Source organism: Paramisgurnus dabryanus, chromosome 9 (genome assembly GCF_030506205.2).
Source record: "Paramisgurnus dabryanus chromosome 9, PD_genome_1.1, whole genome shotgun sequence".
In the NCBI taxonomy this organism is placed as follows: domain Eukaryota; kingdom Metazoa; phylum Chordata; class Actinopteri; order Cypriniformes; family Cobitidae; genus Paramisgurnus; species Paramisgurnus dabryanus.
The window spans coordinates 14,766,324-14,778,769 of record NC_133345.1 but is presented as its reverse complement, the minus strand read 5'-3'; the positions used below and the strand labels follow the sequence as shown (position 1 = coordinate 14,778,769).

The 12,446-nt window shown below is 40.3% G+C and overlaps 1 protein-coding gene across 1 annotated transcript in view; it reads right to left on the bottom strand.

The window, feature by feature from the left end:
- Positions 1 to 616: 616 nt before the first annotated feature.
- uraha (urate (5-hydroxyiso-) hydrolase a) overlaps positions 617 to 12,446 on the bottom strand; it is a 51,985-nt gene continuing 40,155 nt past the window's right edge. The window contains exons 3-4 of the mRNA XM_065270023.2: positions 1,110 to 1,245; positions 617 to 973 (exon numbers count right to left, since the gene is read on the bottom strand). Coding sequence (XP_065126095.2) covers positions 884 to 973; positions 1,110 to 1,245 — 226 coding nt within the window. The 3' untranslated portion in view covers positions 617 to 883. The remainder of the gene's footprint in view (positions 974 to 1,109; positions 1,246 to 12,446) is intronic.

Here is a 12,446-nt window from a genome sequence, read left to right as displayed (position 1 = left end):
AATTACTTTAACACATTGTGTCTTTTTTATGACACAGACATCCAAAAAAGGCGCACAAGTACTACCACAAACGTTTTTACCACGAGTGAGAACATATACTGTGACAACTGGCTTTAACCTGACAGTGCGTAATTTTTAAAGTGAAAGTAATATTATTCAATTAATGCCCATTGTGTGAATGATTATATTTCATGTGTTTCAGGTTGTGTAGAGTATAGTGTGGCCAGAGATGGGGCACTCATAGTTTAGTTGTCTAAGAGTTGGACTTGTAAGGTACCGCCCAAAGGCAGAGTCCAAGCTGCGTGGTGAAGGTTTCTGCAGGTCCAGCACTATTGTTTTAACATTCCGCAATTTTATTTTACTCCAAAAGATAAAATCCCAATGTTATCTTCAACAATCATGAAATTTGAATAGATATTTGATTACTCTGCTTTAACTCGTTAACGCTATGACTCTGTGCATGTTCTCATGTTATACACATTAATATCTTAGCGCTTAATGCGTGCCCTGGTTTCCAACAATGTGGTTTCATTTTGTCAAATTACGTTTTTAAAACTGACTTTTAGTGGTGATTTTATGGTTTTATTTTGAGAAATGCGTTTTAGAGTATTAGCAATACAGTCTAACTGGAAATCTTTATTCTGAATAGGCAATTCAAATGACAATTTAATCAGTTTGGTTTTAATTGTATAGGTTTTAATATTCCAAATCATGTATATAACAAGTGTTTAGTAAAATTTTTTTTCAAGCAATCCAATCCAATCAATTTCTGTAGCAGCAATCAAATCCTGATCTACATAACATTTAATTGGTTAGAAATGTCTTACACTGTTATTTGCAGAAATTTCAGAATGTAAAATATTTATTTATCATGTAGTTCCATCTAACTTCCTCTGTAGGTACTATAGGAGAAACGGCTCAATAGGAGAGGAACATGGTACTTCTGTGAAGGATCAGCGATAGTAAAAACAACCTGAAACCAAGCAAACAGACAAAAACAACACTTAGAAGACAACAACAGTTTAGTGTAAGTATGTAGGGTATTAACGCTTGCTAAAATAATTATAGCAATTGTTAATGAAAATAGAAATTGACTGTTGAATAAATACCTCTACGAATGGATAGAAGCATATCTCTCCTAAAGCATTCCAGTACTTTCCAGTCTCAAAACGCATTTTATACACACCGGGAATGAAGGTTTCTTTTGTTATTAAGCCTAGACAACGTCCATCATCATTAGTTATCCTAAAATGAACACATCAAATCATTACTATGACACACTGAGTTCACTGTAAAAATTTGCTGTAATTATGCAGCTGGTTGCCAGTAACTTACTGTGGAAGATAAAGACTGAAAATGTTTCATGTTCATTTAACTTTGAACAAACTAACCAGTAAATAACATAAATGTAAAATTTACTAGCTAGTTGCCAGCAATACCCAGTAATACTGTAAATTCTACAGAAATTTTTTACAGTGTTGTTTTAACCCATTGTTGTGTAAATATTGGACATAACCAAGCGTTGTTGTTACCCAACCATGGTGTCATGGTTTGTAGTGAACACAAAAATGAAAAAATAATAGACTTTTAATATAAATCTCAGATAACATGAACACAGAAAGATCAGACAAGATCGGACAAACTGAAGAAAAACTGAAGGGATTTTCACACTGTGCTTTACCCTAGATTATCTTTGTTCAAAACCCCCCCTCAAAACCGTGGGTCAAGGAGTGTTTCACACTTATATTTTAAGTGGAGTTATTCCCAAACTTAGTCCAAGGTTATGAAAACCTGCTCTGAAACAGGGTAAGCACCGCTTTTGTGGGGTTAACCCCGCAATGTGGTGCCAAATGTGTACAGGAGTGGTCGGCAACAGGTGGCCCTTGGCCAAAAACTGGCCCGCCAGTAATAATATCAGATTATTTTTTACACTCCAAAAAATTACTTTCATAGTATTTTTGTCTTGTTTTCAGTACAAATATGTAAACATTCTTAAATAAAAATGCATTTTCTTGATAAGCAAAAATACCTAAAAAAAAAGTCTAGTTTTTAGACAACAAAATATAAAATTTAAGTTAAGCAAAAAATCTGCAAATGGGGTAAGAAAACTTTTCTTGAATTAAGATTAAGATGTTTTCCCTGCTTGTTTTAAGCACAACTTCACTTAAATTATATATATATATTTATTGTCTATAAATTAAACTTATTTCTTAGGTCATTTTGGTAATCAAGAAAATGCCTATTAATTTAAGAATTTCTAGATATTTGTACTGAAAACAAGACAAAAATATTAAGAAAGTAACTATTTGCAATGTAACAGCTGGTTCTGTAATAGATCTGTCATGACAACAACAGTAACTTATAAAAGCTGTGTTCGACTTCTGGCCGCACTGCAAGGCAAATGACATCAGAGTTCTGCAAGAACCATTTAAAATTAGACTCCTCCGTTTAAGGTGCGTTCAACTTGATGCAGCGCCACAGGAACCGACAGCCACCTGACGAATGCAATGCATTGTGGTTAAACAATTTTCCAGACTTTTATTAGTGCTGCAGCCGCCTTACGATCACATGTGTTATCAAACTATGGCGAGAGTCAGACAAGGCCAGGGCAGGAGCTGCAGTTGTCCGTAAAGCGGCTGTCAACAGCTTAATGATGACATACTTTATTCTTATGGCCAGACTCTCTGACTTCAACAATCACGTGCGTTTATGCTTACACCTTTAGTTTCACTAATGCTCAATAAATTCATTGTTTTTATTACAGTAAAAAGGATATTCTTTTTCATATAACTTATAACTATAACTATAATATGTTATAGAGTGCTATTATAAAAATAAATTTGAAAAGAACATAGACCTCAATTTATTGCTATTAAATAATATATGCTTATCTGTAACTTTTTTTTAAATTATATTTCATACAATATAAACCAGCACCAGGGCCGGCGGCGTGAGGGAGCGTTGCCCCCTCACTGGCACTATCCCACCCCCTCAGATCACCATTAATGTTGAATGGGATTTTAATGATCAAATGTGCTATTTAAAAATCACATTTGCCTTGTGTATTGTCTTCCTAACGTGAATTTTATAGTCTAATTATTTAAAACAAAAAAACAAGTGTGCATGTATTCTACAGTGACACACGCCCACTCCATGTGTATAGGCTTGTTCGACTTCATGCGGCACCGCTAGAACTGTCAGGTGAAGACATCAAAATGCAGCGAGAGCGAGACGAAATGACACTTAGTATGATTTCTCGAATCGTTCTCGTGGTACTTTGACGTCATCCGGCTGTTGGTTCTTGCAGCAGCGTATGAAGTTCAATAAGCCTTTTGTGTTGACGGCTTGACGCACGCCGACAATGAGCCCGCGTTCTGAGTCTCAGCGGAAAATCAAGATGTCGAAGTAGGAAAGTATATAAAAAGTTACAGACAGGAGTGTGTAAGAAAAAATGATGAAGAGGACGTTGAAGGTCTCAATCAAAAAGTAGTTTATTCAATCAAAGCAGTAGCAAAGTACATGAAGCACTCAGGGTTCATCGGAGTTGCAGTGAACTCTCAGCAAAGTCAGTCTTAACACTTTATAGTTTCAAACCTGTTTTCCCACCCCTAATGCTAATGAAGTATCCCTTTAAATGTAAATTAAGACTAATACTACAAATGACCTCTATATCTCCCACTGTGCCCAAATGGATAATTGTATTTATATGATCATATTATCTTAGTACCCAACTGTGTGCTCAACCAAGTGGTCAGATAATGTTTAGATAGATGTCTTTTATTATCATGAACCCTCTTTGATCTGTGTTGGTTCAAGAAGTCTCACATTTGCTCCCATACTACTAGTAAGAAAGTTTTACTTCAGGTTATATTATTGTATCACTTGAACTGAGATTACCTTTTATGATTATCAAGCCTTTTAGAGGGATGAGCTTGTTTCAACATCTAAATTGGAGTGGAATCTTTGTCAAGGCTGACTATAAATTCTTACAAGTGGAAGAGTGACCTGGGCCTGCCCTGTAGCAATGGATATATGGAAAATAGCACTGCAAGTTCTGCAAACCGGACTCCGGATTGTCACACATCAATTAATTTTGGATGAATTATCGGAGCAATTCAGGTGCACAGATCCAAATGTTCGGCTGTCATTAAGTCAATTCTGGCACCATGAACTTCAGCCAGACTGTACATAGTTTTGAAAAGTTCAGATGTTCATGTTCTTCAGCATCCTTGGAAGTTAACGTACAACCAACAGCCTATTGTTCTGCATTTAACGTTAAAGGTAAGCCTGTACGATCTCTCTCTCACACACCTGTTTATCAGGAGTAAATAGATAAAAACAGACATTGTTGAATTTATAATTAACGAATTTGAATTAGCCAATACTACAGCATAGCGGTTTATGTAAACGAATTATTGTCATTTTGCTATTGTGGTTCTCTAGCTGCTTAATCGCTAGCTTATGGTGCATTACTTGTGGCAGTTGAAATAACTACGCTATATGATCAAATTGAACCAAAATGTTGATAAAATGTTGCGTTTGGACCATTTTTGGGCTGAAAACCATCAACTCCATTTGCCAACACTGTCCCCCACACCATTACGTAAAATTTCTTGAACTAACAGTTACTGAAAGCAAACACGAAGTATGAACATTTCATAATTTCAAGGTTTTATATTGCATTAACTAATTTCACCATGGACATTCAAAAATGGATTAAAAAGAAACTACAGCAACTGCCACTACCTCTGGGTCTGAACTTCAAATGAGCAGTGTTGTGCTAATATGTAACGTTAGGTATGCATTTTTTAGTTGTTCTTGTATTGTTCAGAGCTCTGTACGTTGCTCACTATAATATAATTAAATCCTAGCCTATAGTATATAAGTCTGCAATAGTGCACTGTTTTCTGCAGCCTTGCAATTCATTGCATTTTTCAAATATATAATTTCCAATTTAATGCAAATACAGTATAGCATAAACAATTATGATTTTAGCCATAATCATGCAGAACTACCATGAGGCATTTTAATATGATTTAATTAAACTTTATTAAACAAATGTCTTTGTGTTTTCCCCGATACTTCTATTTATATCTGTTGGGTTTGTAAAAGTTTGGAAACCCCTAATATAAAAAAACACAAGCCAGATTTATCAAGTATTGGAAAAAATTTAAAATATTAAAATTAAGAGTTTGGTTCCAAAACGCAATAAATCCATTTTGACTAATTTTGGTAAAAACGTGTTTTCTATACCAAGAATGTGACAAGATGAAAACCACTATTTTCTGTTACAAACTTTCACATTGCATCTTTAGCTCATAATAACATTACAATTCAAATCCATAATTTGATTTTCAAAGATGTATTATAAAAACCACAAAATGCAATAAATCCACAAGTTTTTTTCAAAATGCTATAAATCTATTGAATCAATATATAAATGTGCATGTTGCCATGTTATATTAATTAAGTTGACTAGTGGTATACACTGATTTAAAAAAATAAACATAAACATTAATGGCATTAATCAAAACACTTACTTTGTCATATTAAGAACACTGCTGCTGTCATCCTTGGGACATCATCACTGAACTTTTTTGACAGCAATCAGCTGTTAAATGTTTTGGTCCTGCTCGATTTTTGTTGACTTCGCATGAAATAATAGAACTTTTTTTATAAAACCTGGGGTCAATGTGTTAGCATGACAGAATCTTGATGCTGTTGTGTAAGAAAAAGCAACAGCCGGCTAAAATCTAAATTATTAGATTTTGATGGCTAACTTTTTCCCCCTCCACAGAAAACCACCACAGGTTTATCAATGCCATCAAAAGTATTATTTTGTTTTTGTTTAACCCTCATAAGACCCTATTTTCCTGTATACGTTATAGTTCCGCGGGGGTAAAAATGACCCCAGAGATTAAAAGAGTTATTACAAAAAATATATACATTTTTAATGATACAAATAATATATCTGTCACAGTAGGACATCCATTGTTTCCTCTGTGTCATGTGTGTGTGTGTGTGTGTGTGTGTGTGTGTGTGTGTGTTTGCTACCTCTCTGGCATGTGCTCATTAGTGTGATTCGGCTCACCTGTGTGTTGATTGTCTCGCTCCAGCTGATCATCATTTCATCTCCTCCATAAATACTCACATGACTCTCTGTTCCCTGCCAGATTCTCACTCTTTGTTTGGTTCCCGTGTTGTGTGGATCGTCGTGTCTCTCAGTGTGGATTACGTGTCTTCTGTTGGATTGTTTATTGTCGTCGTCGTCGTCTTCGTGTGGATGTTCATGTGTACAGTTTGGATCTTTACCACTGCTCACCACTCCAGTGGTGACTCCACCAATGCCACACTCAATAAACATTGCCACCAACTTACCACTGTAGTCCTCGCCACCATTGCCAACAACACCGGACATTTCCTGTCTCATCATTTAATCTGTCATCTCTCTATTTGTTTATTTTAATAAACATTGTTGTTTTCACCTGCATTTGCTTCGGCGCATTTCGTATCATTTACAGAAGAATCTGGCCAACATGGAAGCTGCAGGAAACCAACCCACCGCTACTCTCGAGGGGTTTCTTCAGCGCACTTTGGCTCGTATGGATCATCAGGATCAGTCCATCGAGGAGATGCGTAAACCCGTCCATGCAATGGTGGCGAAGGTGTCCGAACTCTCTCAGCGTCCTCAGAATCCACCGCTCCCCACTGCGCCACCCACGCCGCCCGCACCATCTTCTCCTCCAGGGGGCAGTTCTCATCCTGAACCCCGGTTACCGATTCCTGAACAATACTCCGGTGAGCCCAATTACTGTTGTACATTTCTATCTCATTGTTCTCTGCACTTCGCTCAACAGCCCCGGTCATTCTACCTCGAGGAGACTAAGGTAGCATTTACCCTCTCACTTCTGATGGGCAAGGCTGCCCTCTGGGGGACGGCGGTGTGGGAGAATAAAGACATCTGCTGTTCCTCGTTCTCCCTATTATCCGAGGAGATGAAGAGGGTTTTCGATCACTCCGTCGCCGGGAAAGAAGCCGCCCGACACCTTACCGAGCTCCGACAGGAGGACCGTTCAGTCTCTGATTATGCCATCGAGTTCCGGACCCTGGAGGCGGAGTGTAGGTGGAACGAGGAGGCACAGTGGGATCATTTCCTGCATGGGCTTGCGAATCGTATCCAGCGGGAGATTGTCACGGCAGAGTTACCTACATCTCTCAACGGGCTGGTTGATCTGGCGATCCGGGTCGATGCTAGGCTGACCCTAGCTGCCCGAAGAAGGATCTCTACCAGCACACAGCGCAGACCCGAGCCATCCAGCCCTCCCAGCGAAGTCCCCATCAGCATTCTCCCAGATCCGGAGCCCATGCAGGTGGGTAGAGCTCGGCTTTCCCGGGAGGAGAGGAACCGGCGGAGATCCCAAGGTATGTGCATGTACTGTGGAGAGGCGGGTCATCAGTGCCAGAGATGCCCGGTAAAAGAGTCTGTTTCTTTCCTAGGACACATCATTTCGACTGAGGGTGTTCTCATGGATCCTGACAAGATTAAGGCTGTAGTAAATTGGCCATCCCCAGAGTCTCGCAAGGTCCTGCAGAGATTTCTGGGGTTCGCCAATTTTTACCGACGTTTTATTCGCAATTTCAGCCAACTAGCCGCACCTCTGACCGCCTTGACCTCTCTTAGTTTTCCAAATTGAAAAGCTGCTTTGTTTCAGCCCCCATTCTTGTAACCCCTGATCGTTCACGTCAATTCATAGTGGAGGTCGACGCGTCAGAGGTGGGGGTAGGAGCAGTGCTTTCCTAGCGTGCATCCTCAGATGGAAAGGTTCATCCTTGCGCGTATTTTTCTCATCGGTTATCTCCTGCGGAAGTTAACTATGACATTGGCAATCGAGATTTGTTAGCAGTGAAGCTAGCACTGGAGGAATGGCGTCACTGGCTTGAGGGGTCAGGGGTACCTTTCATTGTATGGACGGACCATAAGAATCTCGAATACATTAGAACTGCCAAAAGACTTAACTTCAGGCAGGCTCGGTGGGCTCTATTTTTTGGTCGTTTCGATTTTACACTCTCTTACCAGCCGGGTTCCAAAAACATCAAACCCGATGCTTTATCCTGTCATTTTGAGCATTCCGATAGTACTGCCACTCCCAAATGAATATTGCCGGAGACCATCATTATCTCCACGCTCAGATGGGAGGTTGAATCGAAGGTTTTGACAGCCTTAGAAGGGGTAACGCCCCCGGCTCGTTGCCCACCTAACCGTTTATTTGTGCCGGAGGAGTTGCGGTCAGACGTTCTCCAGTGGGGTCATTGTTCCAGTGTTGCTTGTCATCCAGGGGTTAGTAGAACTAGATTCCTAGTCAAGCAACGATTTTGGTGGCCAGGGATGCTCGTGACACCCACGATTTCGTTTTGGCTTGATCGGTTTGTGCCACTGGTAAGACTTCCAATCGACCTCCGGATGGGTTACTTTTACCGTTGTCAGTCCCTTAGAGACCCTGGTCCCACATCTCGCTAGATTTTATTACCGCCCTCCCACCCTCACAGGGTAATACGGTGATTTTAACCGTTGTGGACTGGTTCTAGAAGGTGACTCATTTTATTCCACCAAGGAAACCGCGGTAGCTGTCATTGATCACGTCTTCTGAATACATGGCCTCCCGACAGACGTGGTTTCTGACAGATGTCCCCAATTTGTGTCCAAATTTTGGCGAGAGTTTTGTAAATTGCTAGGAGCGACTGTTAGTCTTTCTTCAGGGTTCCATCCCCAGCGCAATGGTCAAACTGAGCGAGCCAATCAGGATGTCGAAAGGGTGTTGCGATGTTTGGTCTCCAAGAATTCTTCGTCCTGGAGTCAGCAACTCTCAATGGTGGAGTATGCACACAATTCATTGCCAGTGTCATCCACGGGCATGTCTCCTTTTAAGTGTAGCTTAGGTTACTGTCACAGGTCGGAGCGGACCCGAGATAGCTAAAGAGTCGCGCCCCGTCCTAGTTTCCACCTCGAAAAGGTTCCCAAAGCCACCCCAATGACCAAACACACAAGGTAAGAGTAAATTTAAAATAAACTTTATTTAAATTATTTAAAATGGTAAATAGGGGAGGGGAAAGGGGAACTTAAAATAACGGCCTCTTCTGGCCTCCAAACAGGGTTAAGAGAGGGAGAGGGGGACAGAGCCTTTTGGGGGGGGTCTCCTCTATCCGTGGCGCCCTCCGTATCCTGGAGGCAGAACTTCACGAGACTGCAACACAGAATGGAAATCTGACAGTTACTGTAATTAATTTCTCTCTTGTTCTTACAGGTGACTGGCGTTAGTAGCTCCTGGGGAGTAGTTGGCAGGTAGCTTACTCATGATCTCCTCGCTCCGAGGGTTCGAGTTTATGGACACAAGATCACACTTTATAGTTAGCTGAGGTCTTCCTCTAACTCTTACAGGTGGCTGGCGACGTTAGCTGTGGTGAGTACTTTTGCAGGTAAACTGGCTCGTGATCTCTTCTCTCAGAGGGCTCAGGGCTGTGAACACAAAATCACACTTTATTGTTACGGTGATCTCTTTTTCTCCTTATTCCAGGTGGCTGACAATGGTAGCTGTGGTGAGTATTTTACAGGTAAGCTGGCTCGTGATCTCCTCTCTTAGAGGGCTCAGGGCTGTGGACACAAAATCACACTTTAAAGGCCCTATTTTAACGATCTGAAACGCAAGTGCGAAGCGCAACGCGCAAGTGAGTTTGTGGGCGGATCTTGGGCGCTGTTGCTATTTTCCCGGCGTGAGAAATAACTCTTGCGCCGGGCGCAAATCAATAAGGGGTTGGTCTGAAGTAGGTTCATTATTCATAGGTGTGGTTTGGGCGTAACATCAAATAAACCAATCAGAACGCTAGCCAACATTCCCTTTAAACGCAAGGGCGCAAGTTCCATGGTGGGTTGCTATTATTATGACGGATTTACCAGGCGCACGCCAGGAGCGGTTCACAGCCGAGGAGACCGACGTCCTTGTACGGGGGAATCCCACGCTTGCCAGCATAAATCGGGCACGCCGTGTAACGGGAGGTGGATCTGCCTCAGGACCTGACACCAGCAGAGGACATCGCTGTTTCCACCCTCACCGCTGAAAGGGTTTGGGGGCTTTGAAATCGGACCCAAGAAACGCAAGGTCCAACCCCAAAGTAGACTAACAAATCAAGTTCATATACATTAAGGTTTCTTATGAAAACATTTAAATTATTATTTACATAAAATAAACGTAATACAGCCACACAACAAACTTATGAAAATATTTTAATCGTTATTTGCATGAGAATTTTTTAACGCAGCCACACAATAAATAAAAACTATCACCACAATGCTCACCACTATGATTCCCCTTATCTCGAGTATTAATATTTTTTAGTGTAACAATTTATGATTTGCAAAAATAACTGTTGCATCTGTGTAGATTAGATGCAAAGTGTATGCGCGTTGTGCAAGCTATACGGTCAAGCATGCGCCCTTAAAATAGCATAATGAACAACGCGCAACGCGCCACTGACTTTAAACATTTTTTTCCTGGTCAGTGGCGCAATTGTTTTTTGAAACTGCAAAATAGCATCAGGGATGGTTTGCGCCGGAACACGCCTCTTTTTTTGCGCTGAACTGCCCAGGGAGCGCAAGTTCATTCCCTAGTTTGTCGACGTGCGTCTGTGGAGAGAAAAACCCGCTGTGCGCCGTTGCAAAATACGAATGATACATGCGTCACTGACAAAGTCAATTGCGCTGGGTGCAAGACAGGGCCCTAAATGTTACTGTGATCTTTCTGTCTCTCTCTTCTTACAGGTGGCTGACAACGATAGCTGTGGTGGGTATTTTACAGGTAAGCTGGCTCGTGATCTCCTCCCTTAGAGGGCTCAGGGCTGTGGACACAAAATCACACTTTAAATGTTACTGTGATCTTTCTCTTTCTCTTACAGGTGGCTGACAACGATAGCTGTGGTGAGTATTTTACAGGTAAGCTGGCTCGTGATCTCCTCTCTTAGAGGGCTCAGGGCTGTGGACACAAAATCACACTTTCAATGTTACTGTGATCTTTCTCTTACAGGTGGCGGACGGTAGCGGTGGTGAGTATTTTACAGGCACTGATTCGTAGTCCTCAGGTGGGTAGTTGGTACGTTGCTTCCCTTCCCAGGTGCTGGTTATGCCCAGGGGCGATTCCAGGATTTTATAAATGGGGGGGCACAGGGGGGACCAAGAACCAGTTAGGGGGGGCCAATCAGAAAATTCAAATGAAAATAAATACTGGTTTAGAAAATATTAAGCAAGGTTCCCAAAATCTTGTGCAATGCCACGTGCTCTAATATAGATGGTATTAATTTTTTGTATTTTGCATGGATTAGACAACACAGTTCTGTTCCAGAATAGTTCACTTTAAATAAATTGTCATAATTTACTAGTCCTAAAGTTATTTCAAACATGTATGAGTTTTTCTTCTGCTGAACACAAAATAAAATATTTTGAAGAATCTTAGTAGCCAGAAAGTTGATGAACCCCATTGACTTCCATGTTATTTTGTTCCTACATATGAAGTCAATGGGATCCATCAACTGATTTTGGTTACCAACATTCTTAACTCTTTTCTTTTTTGTGTTCAGCAGAAGAAAGAAACTCATACAGGTTTGAAAATAAATACTGGTTTAGAAAATATTAAGCAAGGTTCCCAAAATCTTGTGCAATGCCACGTGCTCTAATATAGATGGTATTAATTTTTTGTATTTTGCATGGATTAGACAACACAGTTCTGTTCCAGAATAGTTCACTTTAAATAAATTGTCATAATTTACTAGTCCTAAAGTTATTTCAAACATGTATGAGTTTTTCTTCTGCTGAACACAAAATAAAATATTTTGAAGAATCTTAGTAGCCAGAAAGTTGATGAACCCCATTGACTTCCATGTTATTTTGTTCCTACATATGAAGTCAATGGGATCCATCAACTGATTTTGGTTACCAACATTCTTAACTCTTTTCTTTTTTGTGTTCAGCAGAAGAAAGAAACTCATACAGGTTTGAAACAAGTTTAGGTATATGACCATTTAAATTAAGTGAACTATTCCTTTAAGTAGGTGTCGTGGAATTTTAGCCGCATCAAATAATACTCACTAGTGAAAGTCAAGGATCACACAGACACACTGTCGACAGAATTTTCTTTGTCTGAATTTAATATATTCTGCAGAATAGGCTCTCACCCCAGTGGTGCTAGAAGTTTAAAAACCTAAGAGCCCCGTTTACAAGGTTGAGCACATATTCATAGTAAGATACTGAAAAACACAGTCATCCCATCTCTACCCATGATCCATCCAAAGATTTCATCATAGTTCCAGCGTCACTTAGAAAATAAACCTTCAATTTATCAATGACTAAGAAACCTATCAGTTGAAGCACATCTGGTCAAATAGAAGAAATTATTTTGTTC